Below are 18,478 nucleotides of genomic sequence, written 5' to 3'. Positions count from 1 at the left end.
TTTCTAACCACCAAAGCTTTTAGGGGTAGTTTTACTTACTTTTCTTAAATTAATTTATTTAAACTCTTGGAAGATTATCAAATTACAGATACACTGGAGATGTGGTGTATACATGATTATGCACCAGTTCACTTCTCTTGTAATGTTAGACACATTATTTTTTGATAATACATGTGATATGATTATCATACATGTATTGACCGATAAAATATTGATGAAATGATCAAAAAAATGACCACTACAATCTTCTGATTTCATGCCATCCTTTGGGGTCGGATAAAATTATTAATTTTCTGTACAAGTATTGGTACACAACAGGAACTGAAAACTGCTGTAACTATTAAAAGCTGCTATAAGACATGTTTGATAAGCATGGATCATCATCCAGAATACAGCATTCAAAAAGTGGTGACTACAAGGTCTGTTCTGAAATGAAAATAACCAAACTATTTTTTAATCTTTATTAATTTTACAGATTATTGCTCCTTGCCCCCTTCAAAGTACTTCCCTCTCCAATTCACATACTTTTCCCAGCAGTTTCCACGCCGCGAAGCAGTTCTGGATAGCTTCATTTGAAATGGCCTTCAAGGTCCATGATAAATTTGCTTCAATGTCATCAGTAGCCTCAAAATGGCATCCTTTCATCACTGATGGCTTAAAACCTTTTATTACCAAAAGAGATATGTTCATCTGCAGAAGGAGCATATCAGAACTTCTATGTCTACGAAGGAAATATTGGGGAAAGAAAGATTTCCAGGCTTTAATTGTTATTTATCAGAATTATTCTCTTACAATTATGAGGATAACAAACACAGTCAGGGAGCAGAGCTCTCTGGTTACATAGGAAGGATGAAGAAAGCTAGCTAGTATGTAGTATGTATGTGTATGTGTGTGTGTGTGTGTGTGTGTGTGTGTGTGTGTGTGTGTGTGTGTATATATATATATATATATATATATATAGATATATATATAGATATATATGTGAGAGGTTATCTCTAAAATAAAGAGTATTTCATTGTAAAAAAATTTATTTTGAAAACTTTATAAATATTTTTTATTTCCCTTAAACTACATACCTTATACTACTTCTCTGTACAATCGCCAAATGAATTAAGACATTTATGTAGCGACATACACCAGCTTCAATGTACCCTTGTCATATTCTTCTGCCGCCAGTCCATTTCACCACTGATTTGCAGCACTTTCAAGTTCATCGTCACCCGCAAATTGCTTACCACTCAAAAATTCTTTCAATTTCCCAAAGAAATGGTAATCAGAAGGAGCTAAGTCCAAACTATATTGGTGAGTGATGGTAAATTTCCCATCCAAATATTCTCAGTAAATCACACGTCAGACCCACAACATGTGGACATGCATTATCAGGCAGCAGGACGACACTGTCAGTCAGCCACCCATGTTGCTGATTTTGAATGTTGCACCGTGACTTACATAGAGTTTCACAGTAGGCTTCTGCATTTCTAATCGTTCCACATGGCAAATGAAATCAATCAGCAATATGCCAAACCGATCCCAAAATACTGTAGCAATCAGTCTGCATCCAAATGGCTGTGGTTTGACCTTTGTTGGTCTGGTTGGTGATTGAGTGTGACGCCATTCACTTCACTGCCATTTTCTCTCCGGCATGTAATACAGAATCCATGTTTCATTAACAGTAACAACTGAATTAAGGAACTCATCACCTTTTTCTGTGTAGCGCATCAAAAATTCCAAAGCAGATCCTATTCAGATTTTTTGTCTCATTCTGTTAAGACGTGCAGCACCCAACATCCAACATACACAAACCTTTCTGAAGCCTAAATGGTCACGAACAATGCAACAAATAACAGCTCTTGAAACATCAGGAAAAAGAAGGGCCAGCTCAGAAATCGTTGAGCAATGATCTTTTCTGATTTCATCATAGACACATTTCAACAAGTCCTTGGTGATTATCAAGGGCCTCCCCGAACATTCCTCACCATGCACATTAATTTTATTACTTTTAAACCTTTCACACAATTTTCGGACGTTTCTTTCATTCATTACATTATCACCATACACAGCAATCAACTGCCTATAAATTTCTTCAGCTGGCTTAACGTTTTGATGGCTTAAAAACCATATAACTCCACATATTTCAGTCGGCAGCAACAACAATTTTCCTATTCATTTTATAATGTTATAACTCACAAGTAATCAACGATACTACAACACAACAACTTACAGACAACACTGCAGTGTATACATTACTAGCGTGGCCATGAATGACAGAATTGCCAACCTTAAGGAGAGAGATTTCCTAGTGGTCTTTACTTTAGAGATATCTCTCGTATATATTATTCATATTTAAGAAATAATTTTCAAAAATTTATACATCCTACATATATTAAAAATTGATTTAAATTTAATTTATTTAATTGATTTGAATTTCCAGTATTTAACTCAACAATACTATTTAACAATTGGTGTTTTGGGAGAATAATAATAATAAAATGAAACAATTAGCATATGCGTAATTTACATTATACAATACAGACGTATAGAAACATTATATATATGCATGTATCATATCTGTAAGTACATATATATATATGTGTGTGTGTGTGTGTGTGTTTACAGAATATAAACACATTACATATAAGCAAAAATGCAATAGTTATTACATATTTTCAATAATTGAACAACGTTATTTACTTTTCAAAAAAATACATAATAGCATACAAATTAATCCGAATACAAGGAATCTTTTTGTTTATTTTTATGTTGTGACTACATTGCTCGACCATATTCATTTTTTAAATTGTCTGTATAATTTAGGTTCTTGTTCTTTGGTTATTTAGCAATTTTCACGTTATACATTATGTTTAATGAAAGTTTATTTCATTTTTTATTATAAAATTCATATTTTTGTATTTTTTATTTTGTGTATCTTGAATACTTAATAATGGAAATTCTAAGAAAGCATTTGAAAATTGTTTTTCTCTCTGAGCATACCAGTACGATACAATGACACATAGCTTCAATGAGGATGGCTTCTGCTGGAGTAGTAACAGTGAATGCTATTTTAAAACAATTTAAAGAAACTGGTTCCTTTTTAGCTCAAAGGAAAGGCAAATGTGGCTGTAAAAGAAAAACTACTCCTACACACGATCAGTTATTAGTAAGAAAAAGTAAACTTGAAACAAAATTATCTCTTTGTACTTAAATCAAGAATTAGCATCCAGTAGAACAGATTTATAAATGACAACTATTAGACACTGACTTCTTGCAGCTAGATGAAAAGCTTGTCATCCAGCTAAAAAGCTGCTTTTAACACTAGCAATGTACAAAAAAAAGGCTCTTGTAGGCAAATGCACATGCTAACTGGACCACCAAGTCACTTTATTATGTTCAGGAGCAAAGAGTTCCATTCGTTAGAAAAACATCAGATGAAAATACATCACTGGCTCATAACCAACAATCAAACATTCCCAGAAAAAAATGTTTTGGGGTTGTTTCACATTTAAAAGCGTCCTTGTTCATTACTTCGAGTAGATGGTACATTGAAAAGTGATGGATATATTAATATTCTGAAGGAAAGGGTTGTGACACACCTTCAAAACAAATTGCCTCAAGGCAATGGAATGTTCCAACAAGATTTGGCACCATGCCATATTGCCAAAGAAATGGAACATTTTTTTTGAAGAATGAAACACTCTAGTGCTCCTATATCCTGGCAACTCCAATCTTGTCCTCAGGCTTAAACCCAATTGACAATTTTTGGGAAACAGTCAAAAAACAACTTTTAAAAATGGATTATACCACAAAAATTTACATCATTAAAGCAATAATATCAGTATAGTTTCTTGATGAAGCTGTAAAAAAATGTGTAATACACTTGTTGAATCGATGCGAAATCGCATACAAGAAGTAATTAAGAGTAAAGGAGGACATAATTAATTATTTATTAGATATTCGTAAATTGTGCAGGTATGATTTTATTTCTAAATAAAGTTATTTTTTATTAAATAACATCTGTTTTTGGATTAATTTGCTCACTATTATATTTTTTTAAAGTAAATATATTTAAAAAAAGAAAATATTATAGTGCACAATCTTAAATATAATTCAATATAATTAAAAATATAATACAAAAAATAAATAAAAATAATGTGTCAAGTTGAATATTTTGTAATGCTAATCTCTACTGATCATTTCAGGGCTCACTAATTGTCTGTACAGTTTGCCTTTGGTCTCATGCTTCAATACAATACTACAGGGCAAAAATAAAAAGAATAATATATCACCTACATCTAAATTTGGCTTTTGTGAACCTGAATAATGCATTTGACAGGATCCCACAAGTGAATATAGATATGTTTACAGACTTTCTAAAAAGAAAATTAAAATAAAAAATTTACAAAATGTTACAAAAAAAATTATAAAAATTATTTAGTGATCAACAATGATGCCATTTTTTAAAACTGTTTTTAAGAGAAAAAAAATTAATTTAACATCACAAATTTTAACAACCTAAGTTTTAAAAACAATTTATACTAATATAAACCCTAATAAGAAACCATGAATATAAACATGGATTAGAGTCCCATTAGATGTGGATCAGGTATGATCTTTATAACAAATATTCATTACAGTCACAACAATATTCATCCACCCCTACTCTACTCAGAATGAAGCATTTGCTTCCTTCAGCTCTTTATCATTCATGAGAAGTACCTCTTTCAAACAAGTCTTTGAAGTACCTCTTTCAAACAAATCTTTCAATTTTGTGAAGAGAACAAAATTACAAGTAAAACGGTCCAGGGGGGAATGTCCTATTTGTAATGTTCAAGGAATCATGTTGTTTGCCCACCAATTTGGGACAAAGCCACTGAAAAGAACCACACTAATAGATGACTGACCCTATCCTACAATTCTGAAATACCAGCTGCAATTGCACTAGCTTTTAATAAATAAAACATTTTTTATGTGTCCTTTCACATAAACTCCACACAATGGACAATTTAATCCCAGAAGACAATTTAACCATAAAAATCTACTACCTAACCATCAAAATGAATCACACATTATAATGGCACTTTTGGCACTACAAAATCAAATAACTGATCTTAGTTCACATGATGTATTATTTTGCAATTTTATTTTGAACTAGCCATGATCACTGACCTGCACAGTAGTGATAGAAATAACAGGTATTACTTTCTAAAGAATTAATTGCGTTAATTTTCAGATCACTGATATTAAACTACATAAAAATCAAGAACTTAAAATACTAACATAAATTAATGACTGAATACTTACACCTGAAATGGAGCAGTTAGGTAAAATCCATAAGTATCGGAATGTGCATGATGTCGAACATGGACAACAAGCCCAGGGGTTCCTGCACGTAATCTTGATAACAACCACATAAGGGTAAAGTCCTGAGCTCCAGGCGGAAACATAAGCACCACATCGCATTCCTACACACATAATTTACAAACATTTAAACTACTATTTAAAAAGCTTTAACATGGAGAACTTATTTTCCAAAGGATGACTAAACCACAAACCCAATTTTCATATCCAATTATTTTTTTCATGAAATCAGAACCACTATTAACACATTCCAACATCTCTTCTGCAACTTGCAGTCAGTTTTCCTTCTGTTCATGAGTGAGAAGGTCAGGGACAAATTTTGCTGCTACATACCACATCCCAAAATCTTCCATTAAAATCAATTGCATTGAACCAAATGACATTACTCTGTCATCTTCAAGCTCTGTAATTGTTATTTGATTATCAGTCATCACTATCTGTCAAATTTGCTCCATTTTTTGGGGGCTTTTCACTAGTGAAAAATCTGCCAGTGTTCATCACTTTCAAAAATTATTTAATTTAATTGGTGTGACATCCATAGCTTAAGCACGAAAAGCTGTTTGAATCTTCCTTATCGTCTCTAATTGCATGTCACCAAGTTTCTGACAAAATTTAACGCAGATTCTCTGCTTAACCTTCAGTCATTTGAATGGCAAAAAAACACAACAAGCACTACACTCACATGTTTTACTTTCATGTCTGTTAAGCGACAACAAGCTGCAAAGGCAGCAAAAAAATGAATCATACATAAACAATACAATTTAAGGTCACATTCCAAAAAAAATCCTTCTCCTGTACTACAACTAGTTACCACAATAAAAATCAAGGTTGAATACTTTTTGTAATAAAATCCACTTTTTTCAAAAGTCTGAAGAATATGATTTAAATAATTGTTAAGTTTCAACAGCAATTGAAAGGTAAATAGTGGAACAGAAAATAAAAAAAAAAACATAATACAACTGCAAAATTTGCAGTTACTATAAACATAAATAATATTTTTATTTAACACTAACAATTTAATTATGTAATATATCTTATTTCGCGTTAATTATTTTCAGATAAGCTCTCAAATTAATAACCTTCATTAAATATAATTTTACCTTATATTAACTAATGCAAGTGACAAAATATGGTCACCGCAAGAGGTCTGAGTAAAAAAGATAAGGTAGAAGAAGAATGGAAGAATATTAAAAAGGAAATTCTTAAATCAGCAGAAGCAAACTTAGGCAGAATAAAGAGAACTGGTAGAAAACCTTGGGTTTCAGATGATATATTGCAGCTGATGAATGAACGTAGAAAATATAAGAATGCTAGTGATGAAGAAAGTAAAAGGAACTATCGGCAATTAAGAAATGCTATAAACAGGAAGTGCAAACTGGCGAAAGAAGAGAGGTTTGAAGAAAAGTGTTCAGAAGTGGAAAGAGAAATGAACATTGGTAAAATAGACGGAGCATACAGGAAAGTTAAGGAAAATTTTGGGGTACATAAATTAAAATCTAATAATGTGTTAAACAAAGATGGTACACCAATATATAATACGAAAGGTAAAGTCGATAGATGGCTGGAATATATTGAAGAGTTATACGGAGGAAATGAATTAGAAAATGGTGTTCTAGAGGAAGAAGAGGAGGATGAAATGGGAGAAACAATACTGAGATCTGAATTTAAGAGAGCATTAAAAGATTTAAATGGCAGAAAGGCTCCTGGAATAGACTGAATACCTGTAGAATTACTGCGCAGTGCTGGTGAAGAAGTGATTGATAGATTATACAAACTGGTGTGTAATATTTATGAAAAAGGGGAATTTCCGTCAGACTTCAAAAAACGTGTTATAGACATGATACCAAAGAAAGCAGGGGCAGATAAATGTGAAGAATACAGAACAATTAGTTTAACTAGTCATGCATGAAAAATCTTAACTAGAATTCTATACAGAAGAATTGATAGAGTGGAAGAAGTGTTAGGAGAAGACCAATTTGGTTTCAGGAAAAGTATAGGGATAAGGGAAGCAATTTTACGCCTCAGATTAATAGTAGAAGGAAGATTAAAGAAAAACAAACCAACATACTTAGCGTTTATAGACCTAGAAAAGGCATTCGATAACGTAGACTGGAATAAAATGTTCAGCATTTTAAAAAAATTAGGGTTCAAATACAGAGAAAAGAAGAACAATTGCTAACATGTACAGGAACCAAACAGCAACAGTAACAATTGAAGAACATAAGAAAGAAGCCGTAATAAGAAAGGGAGTCCGAGAAGGATGTTCCCTATCTCCGTTACTTTTTAATCTTTACATGGAACTAGCAGTTAATGATGTTAAAGAACAATTTAGATTCGGAGTAACAGTACAAGGTGAAAAAAAAAGATGCTACGATTTGCTGATGATATAGTAATTCTAGCCGAGAGTAAATAGGATTTAGAAGAAACAATGAACGTCATAGATGAAGTCCTATGCAAGAACTATCGCATGAAAATAAACAAGAACAAAACAAAAGTAATGAAATGTAATAGAAATAACAAAGATGGACCACTGAATGTGAAAATAGGAGTAGAAAAGATTACGGAGGTAGAAGAATTTTGTTATTTGGGAAGTAGAATTACTAAAGTTGGACGAAGCAGGAGCTATATAAAATGCCGAATAGCACAGGCGAATGAGCCTTCAGTCAGAAATATAATTTGTTTACATGAAAAATTAATTTAAATGTCAGGAAAAGATTTTTGAAAGTGTATGTTTGGAGTTTCGCTTTATATGGAAGTGAAACTTGGACGATCGGAGTATCTGAGAAGAAAAGATTAGAAGCTTTTGAAATGTGGTGCTATAGGAGAATGTTAAAAATCAGATGGGTGGATAAAGTGACAAATGAAGAGGTATTGCGGCAAATAGATGAAGAAAGAAGCAATTGGAAAAATATAGTTAAAAGAAGAGACAGACTTATAGGCCACATACTAAGGCATCCTGGAATAGTCGCTTTAATATTGGAAGGACAGGTAGAAGGAAAAAATTGTGTAGGCAGGCCACGTTTGGAATATGTAAAACAAATTGTTAGGAATGTAGGATGTAGAGGGTCTACTGAAATGAAACGACTAGCACTAGATAGGGAATCTTGGAGAGCTGCATCAAACCAGTCAAATGACTGAAGACAAAAAAAAAAAAAACATTAAATGGTTCAGTACAGTACAGTAGAAGGTTGGCCAGCTTTATGTGATTGTGATTGGTATCTCACACACTAGTATGGCTTTTTTGCACAATTCCCAAATAGTAATAAGAGTCCTTAAGTCAGTGGTTCACAACCTTTTTTTTTTTTTTTTTACTGACAACACTTTTCACTGAACACCCACAATGTTACAACAGACTTATTTGTTTTTGATTGATAATAACAATGATTATCTCTGTAATAATAATATGTATCCAGTTCTAGGTATCTCCTAATTCAGTATCTAACTCTAAGCATCAGATATTGAGTGTACATAGACCAATGTTAACATGCAAGCAGGTGCATACTTCTAAATATGAGCAACAGTGAAGCGGTATCATAAAAAGACAAAGATAAGTGCCTGGAATACCGACCTATCTCTACCAGAAGTATGATTAAAAAAACACAGTTTTTTTTTTTTTAAAACTCACCACTAAAATCAATTTGAAGTCTGTGCTTGGTGTATTCACACAGTTTATCAATACATGGCTTTATGTTGACAGGCCATCATGCAAATCATCTTCCAAGATGTTCCCAGCCTATTCCTCTGTTTAGATTTCACTATTTTCATTGCACAAAATGTTGATTCACATAAGTACGACATTGAAAATGGCAGCAAAACTTTAAGGTACTCTTTGTAGTTGTGGGATACTGATATTGCCTATAAATGTAAAGGGACTGAACTAAAATGTTTAGAAATTCTGTTTACATGGCAGAATCACATGAAAAATTTAACTATTAATTTTTTTCATTGACAGTTACGTTATTGACACTTTATATGTTGATCCTTTTGGATCAACATACAGAATGCATACAGAAGTTTTAGGGGTAAATCCCTTAATGTGGCAACATTGTACACTCAGTCTATTACCAATTAAGTTGCAAGTGTTCACCATCATTCAAAATTATTAGCAGAAAGAAAAATTTAATTCAGCATTGTTGCATGTATTAACTGGTACAGTCGGTCTCAAAATAATTTTCACCATATTAAAAATTTCATGGTAAGTATAAATTGCTATAGATTTTCTGAGTAGACTTTTTTTGTATGTAAATTTTCTGAACGGCATAAAATTTATTTTTAGATTCTAAAATTTCATGACACATCTCAGAGGACTGAATGACACACTGATTGTGAACCGCTGCCTTAGGCAATTCCATAGCCAAATTCATCAATCCACTGGTGTTAATAAAATTACTCAATTGGCTACTAATAGGTGCCAACATGGCTCCATAAACAAAACCAGAATGACTCAGTTAATTCCCACGGTACCTACTCAAGGAAACAGGATGAAGTAAAGGGTTTAGGAATATGATGATCAAGACATACAAAAAAAAATCAGAAATAAATGTACAATTTTACATAATAACAAATAACTAAGATAAAGCCCATTAATAAAGGTTACAGCACGTCATTTACTATGAATTATTACAGGTTTAAAATTTTATTTTAAAAATTCCTTAACTAAATAAATTAAAAAGAAAAATTTCTAGAAAAAAGAAAAAATTAAAATCTGTGCAAGCAAATAAAAATTTCATTCATTATATTTTGTCCATGCTAAGCAAATGATAAAACTATCTATCAGACATAAATACAATCTAATTCTGTTAACTTACATGAGTAGGTACAGTCTGGATCCATAACCTCCGAGGTGTCATCAAATGGCCAGTACATGGAATTTTTCGCCGCAACATTCTTGATGCTACATTGAAAAAACAAATTCTCTTCTAATACATATTTTAATAATTACATTTTAAGAATCGTAACCTACCTCTAGCAGAATTTACTACCTACATAATGCTGTCAAGCCGTCATTTGTACTTGGTGTCTTCGAAAGTATGGCCTCTTATGCTGCGTCCATTTGGGCACATAGGTTGGACAGAAATAGAGCACTTATTCAGAATTTACAGAGGGCCCAGCACAGAGCCTTAATAGTATACACTGGTGTTTTTAAAACAACCTCCTACAAGGCTACCACCACGTATTGGGAAAGGCTCTCCTAATCGATTTAGTGGAGAAAGTTCAGGCGGCCATGTGGAAGTTGCGAAGAGGCAGGAAGCCCAAGGTATTTGGGATACAGTTTCAAGCCAGGCCTGTACCGGAGAGGTACAGTGATCACAATGCACCGGATCTGAACCGAGCCTGCGGATGAGGCTTACAGCCTCACAATGGATGCATGGCAGCAAGAATGATACACCACGACTAAGGGAAGGTCCTTGAATAGATTTATACAGGATTTGGAGGGATGGTATGCATGTCCATTTTTAAGGGCAACAGGTGCCCAGGTGCTCTCCAACCACGCAAACTTGAACCAATATTTGTTTTGGTTCCACCTGGCAGCAGATGAGCTGTGCATCTGCAGGGAGGTCCAGTTGAATGAACATATGATGTTCGACTGCCCAGCTCCTGGGGGGGGGGCCAAAACTCAGGCCACCTTGGAACTTAGAGGTCAAGGGGAAAATTGGCCACTCACAAGCAGCGAGTCAATGTGGCATGAGCCGCATTGTTGGACCATGTGGGTGTTCTTTGAAGCCATTGCTTTGTTCAATCAGTATCAGTAGTTTATTTAAAGGAAAGACTCCTACCTCGCTGCTGTGGGAAGCTACCTGAGAGTTATGGTTGGCCCATCAGCCAATTAAGCTCCAAGCATTTTAATATTGGTAGACAGGTACTTGCTGGCATTCAGCGACCTAGGCGTGGCGGTGAATTGCTGTCTTAACTAGATAAATTTAATTTATTGAATGTGAAATATATTTTAGTAGGTGATAGGGTGCGCCTACCCATTTTAGAATGTATGACAAGTGAGCGTGGTGGGACACAAAGCAAATGGTGTGTGACACCATGCTTAGTTTGCTGATGCAATTAGGTTAGCTCTAGGAGCCAGTTAGGACACCGGTCACTAAACTGATTCGAAGCCCAGTAGCCGTTTGTGGCACAGACATTTGGTCTTATGCTTTAGGGCAACCAAATGGGGTGGTGGCAGGAGAAATGTCATGCAAATCAATTTACTTAACACATGCATCCATTATTTTTGCTGCACATCCTCAGTTTAAGCACTCCAATGTTATTACAAGTTATGTACTGTAACTACAAAAGTATTAAAGATGGTTAATAAGAACAGTATAATTGAATTGCTGGTTTTTTATTTTTATTACGAACTAGATCCTTTCATAACAAGATTCTCAATACCTTCAGTTAGCATCTAGCATTACACATGCATGGTTACGCTGTTCTTTATATATCAAGTAAACAATTTTTAGTAATTGTATCATAAAACTCCCCCTCTAGGAATCATGAGACCTTGCCGTTGGTGAGGGGGCTTGAGTGCTCAGGGATACAGAGTAGCTGGACCGAAGGTGCAACCATATCGGAGAGGTATCTGTTGAGAGCCAGACTAAGGAATGATTCCTGAAAGAGGGCAGCAGCTCTTTCAGTAGTTGTTAGGGGTGTGAGTCACAATGACTTAAACGGCCATATCAACATCACTCAGTCCTCTGAGTTCTGCGCAGCTGAAAGCAATGGAAAACTACAGCTGTTTTTTTTTCCAAGAAAATGTGGCTCTCTGCATTTTCACACAACAATAATGGAGGCACCTTCCTTGGTAAAATATTCCGGAGGTAAAATAGTCCCCCGTTCGGATCTCCGGGTGGGGACTACTAAGGAAGGGGTCCACAGAAAACTAAAAAATAACATTCTACGAGTCGGAGCGTGGAATGTAAAAGCTTGAAAAAGGTTGGTAGGCTAGAAAATTTAAAAAGGGAAATGGGTAGGATGAAGATGGATATAGTAGGAATTAGTGAGGTTCGGTGGGAAGAGGAAGGCGACTTTTGGTCAGGTAATTTTAGAGTAATTAACTCAGCGTCAAATAATGGGCAGGCAGGGGTAGGTTTCGTGATGAACAAGAAGATAGGGAGGAGAGTGGAGTATTTCAAGACGCATAGCGATAGAATCATTGTAATAAGGATAAAATCAAAACCTAAACCAACAACGATTGTTAACGTCTATATGCCTACAAGCACCCATGATGATGATGAGGTAGAGTGTGTATACGAAGAGATTGATGAAGCAATTAAACACGTAAAAGGAGATGAAAATTTAATAATAGTTGGAGATTGGAATGCAAGCATTGGAAAAGGCAAGGAAGGAAATATAGTGGGTGAATACGAGCTGGGCAAAAGGAATGAAAGAGGGGACCGACTTATAGAGTTTTGCACGAAGTATAATTTAGTAATTGCCAACACCCAATTTAAAAATCATACTAGAAGAATATACACTTGCAAAAAGTCAGGCGATACTGCAAGGTATCAGATGGATTATATCATGGTTAAGCAAAGATTTAGAAATCAACTCGTTGACTGCAAAACTTACCCTGGAGCAGACATTGATAGCGACCATAATTTGGTGATAATGAAATGTAGATTGGGGTTTAAAAACCTGAAGAAAAGGTGTCAGATGAATCGCTGGAATTTAGAGAAGCTTGAGGAAGAGGAGGTAAAGAAGATTTTTGAGGAGGACATCGCAAGAGGTCTGAGTAAAAAAGATAAGGTAGAAAATGTAGAAGAAGAATGGGAGAATGTTAAAAAGAAAATTCTTAAATCAGCAGAAGCAAACTTAGGTGGAATAAAGAGAACTGGTAGAAAACCTTGGGTTTCAGACGATATATTGCCGCTGATGGATGAACGTAGAAAATATAAGAATCCTAGTGATGAAGAAAGTAAAAGGAACTATCGGCAATTAAGAAATGCTATAAACAGGAAGTGCAAACTGGCGAAAGAAGAGTGGATTAAAGAAAAGTGTTCAGAAGTGGAAAGAGAAATGAACATTGGTAAAATAGACGGAGCATACAGGAAAGTTAAGGAAAATTTTGGGGTACATAAATTAAAATCTAATAATGTGTTAAACAAAGATGGTACACCAATATATAATACGAAAGGTAAAGTCGATAGATGGCTGGAATATATTCCAGCCATCCAGAGTATATTCCAGAGTTATACGGAGGAAACGAATTAGAAAATGGTGTTATAGAGGAAGAAGAGGAAGTTGAGGAGGATGAAATAGGAGAAACAATACTGAGATCTGAATTTAAGAGAGCATAAAAAGATTTAAATGGCAGAAAGGCTCCTGGAATAGACGGAATACCTGTCGAATTACTGCGCAGTGCTGGTGAGGAAGCGATTGATAGATTATACAAACTGGTGTGTAATATTTATGAAAAAGGGGAATTTCCGTCAGACTTCAAAAAATGTGTTACAGTAATGATACCAAAGAAAGCAGGGGCAGATAAATGTGAAGAATATAGAACAATTAGTTTAACTAGTCATGCATCAAAAATCTTAACTAGAATTCTATACAGAAGAATTGAGAGGAGAGTGGAGGAAGTGTTAGGAGAAGACCAATTTGGTTTCAGGAAAAGTATAGAGATAAGGGAAGCAATTTTAGGCCTCAGATTAATAGTAGAAGGAAGATTAAAGAAAAACAAACCAACATAGTTGGCGTTTATAGACCTAGAAAATGCATTTGATAACGTAGACTGGAATAAAATGTTCAGCATTTTAAAAAAATTAGGGTTCAAATACAGAGAAAAGAAGAACAATTGCTAACATGTACAGGAACCAAACAGCAACAGTAACAATTGAAGAACATAAGAAAGAAGCCGTAATAAGAAAGGGAGTCCGACAAGGATGTTCCCTATCTCCGTTACTTTTTAATCTTTACATGGAACTAGCAGTTAATGATGTTAAAGAACAATTTAGATTCGGAGTAACAGTACAAGGTGAAAAAAAAGATGCTACGATTTGCTGATGATATAGTAATTCTAGCAGAGAGTAAATAGGATTTAGAAGAAACAATGAACGTCATAGATGAAGTCCTATGCAAGAACTATCGCATGAAAATAAACAAGAACAAAACAAAAGTAATGAAATGTAATAGAAATAACAAAGATGGACCACTGAATGTGAAAATAGGAGTAGAAAAGATTATAGAGGTAGAAGAATTTTGTTATTTGGGAAGTAGAATTACTAAAGTTGGACGAAGCAGGAGCTATATAAAATGCCGAATAGCACAGGCGAATGAGCCTTCAGTCAGAAATATAATTTGTTTACATGAAAAATTAATTTAAATGTCAGGAAAAGATTTTTGAAAGTGTATGTTTGGAGTGTCGCTTTATATGGAAGTGAAACTTGGACGATCGGAGTATCTGAGAAGAAAAGATTAGAAGCTTTTGAAATGTGGTGCTATAGGAGAATGTTAAAAATCAGATGGGTGGATAAAGTGACAAATGAAGAGGTATTGCGGCAAATAGATGAAGAAAGAAGCATTTGGAAAAATATAGTTAAAAGAAGAGACAGACTTATAGGCCACATACTAAATCATCCTGGAATAGTCGCTTTAATATCGGAAGGACAGGTAGAAGGAAAAAATTGTGTAGGCAGGCCACGTTTGGAATATGTAAAACAAATTGTTAGGGGTGGATAAAACAAATTGTACGAACTTTTATTTATTTATGTGGTAACTTTTAGTTGCTACTATTTATTTTAAAAATAGTTTTAATTTTTATAATCCCTTTTGAGAAATATTATATAAAGTGGCTCACACCTACGCACAGGTTATACTTTGCAGGTATTATGTTTCCTAATTATAGACTGTAATTCTTTTATAGGTCATGTTTTGTACAAGGGAAGTAAGGGTTTATTCATTCATTTTAACTACTTTTAACAATAACTGATGTAAACTTAAAAGACATGAAAGTGTAAAGCAGAATTGATAAGCTATTTATTTTTTTTTTGTGTTTTTTCAGTTACTTGTATTTTTTTTAAAATCTATTTATGCATTGAATATTTTATTTTTTATTTAAACTTCAGATAAGCCAACAAAAACATTGATCATTTGAAAAAGACCACTCACAAGAAACACAAAGATGAGAAAACTATATATAACTTATTAAATAATAAAAGTAAATCAATGAAACACTGTAAAGAGACTAAACACAAGTTACAGTTCTCTATTATGAGGAAATATGTAATAGTATTTTCATTTATTTACATTATTTTCCCTATCTAATTTTCTTCACCACATATACATATAAAAAAGTACATACAAATCATATTAAGAATCCCCTTTTTTACTGAAATCTGTTTCCCATAAAAATTTATAGAAAAAGTTTCAGTTTTTTCAAAAAGCTAAACTAATATGAAATTCATATAGTCAAATCAATTTCAAATTTTATCAGTGAGTGGAATACAAAAATAATTATATGATATAAAAGTGCAAATGAACTGGAATACTGCAAATATCACCTCCATTAAGTGAAACTTTAACTATCTTGTTAACACTACGTTTAAAATACACACTGTTATGTGTTTATTTAATAAAATCCAATGTGTTTTCTTGAAGTGTCATGTATATAGAACAACAAAGTTTCAAAAAATGTGTACAACAAAATTTTAAATAAACAATAAATTTTAACATAAATGTTAAAGTGAAATTGACTTATGAAGACTGTCCACTACCCAGGGTACACATTTTGCATAAGGCATATTTAGAGGGCTGTAGAATTGCAGATGAGACCTACTACAGAAGTTTTTCCACATCAAAAACAAAGAAAAGTGTACAAAGTTAGAACTATCAAAATGCAGATTGATGATTTATGTTGAGAATCATAATAAATAGTAAACTAATGTTAAAAAGTATGACTGCTAACATTACTGTAAACAAGATTTGAAGTCCATGCAAAATTGAATACTGTATCTCAGCAGCACTTACATTAATACCACTGTCTCAACATAGAATCTTTAACCAGGAATAACATTGCAGTGATTCTTTTACTCCTTATTCTCTTGAAATGTGCCTGAAGTTGTGCCTTTTTTCTATTCCAAATTTCAAAATGACCTGACAAACTAAGGTGAATACCTGAAGGTTTCAGCAGTACTACAAGAATTAGAGAAATAACTCTATAAACATGTAGCTACTTGAAAAAATTACTTTGAATACGATAATGTCTTGATTCATAGGTTACTTATACATAAAAATGGACCAATTACTTTTGTGCCACATCTTATTAACTGGTTGTAATCCAACAGTGATTGTAAACCTAAAAGATAATTTTAAAAATCAAGTCCTACATAAAAACACAATCCATTAAAAACAAAAAATAACACCGTAAATAAAAAATTTATAAAAAAATTACATCTTTCATCCTTCATCTACTAATATAAATGACACCTTACCTATCATGACATAATTAAAATAAATAACATGCAAACGTGTTTGAAAATCATATTAATTCGTTTTTGACATAGTCTATATAGCTAAACTTTTTAATTAATTATTTAACAATAAATTTAAAAAAAAACCATAAAAATCAAATAAAGTTATTAACAAAATGAGATTTCACTAAAATATAAGAGTGAATTTAAATTACGAAGTTTGGCTAACCTAATACATAAAAGTAAGAAAACAAAAACTAACCATTTTCGATAGTTTCTTTGGCACAATCAATAAGTTTTCGTTGTCTTAAATTGAATTCCTCATTACAATTATCCCTAATATCTTCACCCTCCGTCGCAGATTCATCAACTGCTGTCTCATCCATTATTAAACAATATAATCAAACAATAACAACAAAGAAACACTGAACGTATATTACCACACAATATACTTCATAGAAAACACTTCCGTTTCGCATATCTCATAAAATTACTAGCGCAAACCAACATCAGCTGATTTTAAAGTAATGCAGTCACCAACAATAAATCCAGCCTACACAATTTTACAGTTCATCGTTTGTATACATCGTGTAGATGATAATAACGTTTTATAGTAGCGCACCTACAGTTTATACAAAGGACTAGACACATCGAAATTTTATCTGTTCAGTAAAAGACGAATTAGATTAATTGACAGTACTAAGTAAATGTAACAGTTAAATTACTCATAAAAGTCACTTTCTCTTTTGGAATACATACATAAAATGTTTAAAAATCCTAATTCTAATCTGCTCCGTTCAATATGCCGTAAAAGCAATCTAAAAGGGTCAACGTTTGCAGTCGATCGGCTACTGTCTATAAAATTGTCATATCTGATTAAGATAAAAACATAAATTTATATTCTTTTAGAAACTTCAGAGCACAGCGACAACATAAAAGCTTAGTTGCTTTTGGGTCACTCTATTACTGATCATTACTTAATTACCTGATTACCTTGATCTCCTACCCCAGGTCATCAATAATGCGCCATGCAATTAATTCACTTCTAGAGAAGCTTCCGAATTCAAATAGTAGGAAAAGTGGCATGATTAATTGGTTATAAAAGGACAATGTTCCGTTTAATAAAACAATTTTAAAAACCACAATTGAATGACATAATTAAGTCACACAAAAATTCAAAAATAAAGTTCCATTTTGATGAACTATTAATAAAAAAAAGCATCAGGTTCTGCGACTTCCACCTTATCATCCCGATTTAATCCGATCGAGGTAGTATGATCGGCTCTGAAAAGGTATGTTGATAGTAACAACGACATTTTTAATGTCAGATATTAAAAAATTAGCAGAGCAAAAGATTAATGAAATGAATAAGAATGACTGGAAACCACACGGCGAACATTCTAGAAAAGCTATAACTGAGTAAGAAGATGGAACCGCTAATCGACGAAATTACAGATAAATTTATCATATATCTAGACAGTGGTAATGAAAGTGACTTTTACCTGGAAGATAGAGAAAATAGTGAACTTGCACAGAAACTGGATATATAATGAAAATTACAAGTAAGTGTTAATAATAATAATAATACATCAAAAATGAAAACAATCGTACAAACAAAAAAAAAATTCTAAATATTGTAAAATAATAGTTGTACATATAATTTTCGGTAATTAAGTTGACAATATACATTCAAGCTCTAGTTAAAATTTTGTTTTCATCATTAG

The 18,478-nt window shown here is 33.1% G+C and overlaps 1 protein-coding gene across 1 annotated transcript in view; it reads right to left on the bottom strand.

The window, feature by feature from the left end:
- wwk (anoctamin 8 white walker) overlaps nt 1-17,308 on the bottom strand; it is a 120,672-nt gene extending 103,364 nt beyond the window's left edge. The window contains exons 1-3 of the mRNA XM_075360123.1: nt 17,017-17,308; nt 10,164-10,249; nt 5,299-5,459 (exon numbers count right to left, since the gene is read on the bottom strand). Coding sequence (XP_075216238.1) covers nt 5,299-5,459; nt 10,164-10,249; nt 17,017-17,140 — 371 coding nt within the window. The 5' untranslated portion in view covers nt 17,141-17,308. The remainder of the gene's footprint in view (nt 1-5,298; nt 5,460-10,163; nt 10,250-17,016) is intronic.
- Nucleotides 17,309-18,478: the final 1,170 nt, after the last annotated feature.

This window comes from Lycorma delicatula, chromosome 3 (assembly GCF_047948215.1).
Source record: "Lycorma delicatula isolate Av1 chromosome 3, ASM4794821v1, whole genome shotgun sequence".
NCBI classification, from domain to species: domain Eukaryota; kingdom Metazoa; phylum Arthropoda; class Insecta; order Hemiptera; family Fulgoridae; genus Lycorma; species Lycorma delicatula.
This window is presented reverse-complemented; position numbering and strand designations above follow the sequence as displayed.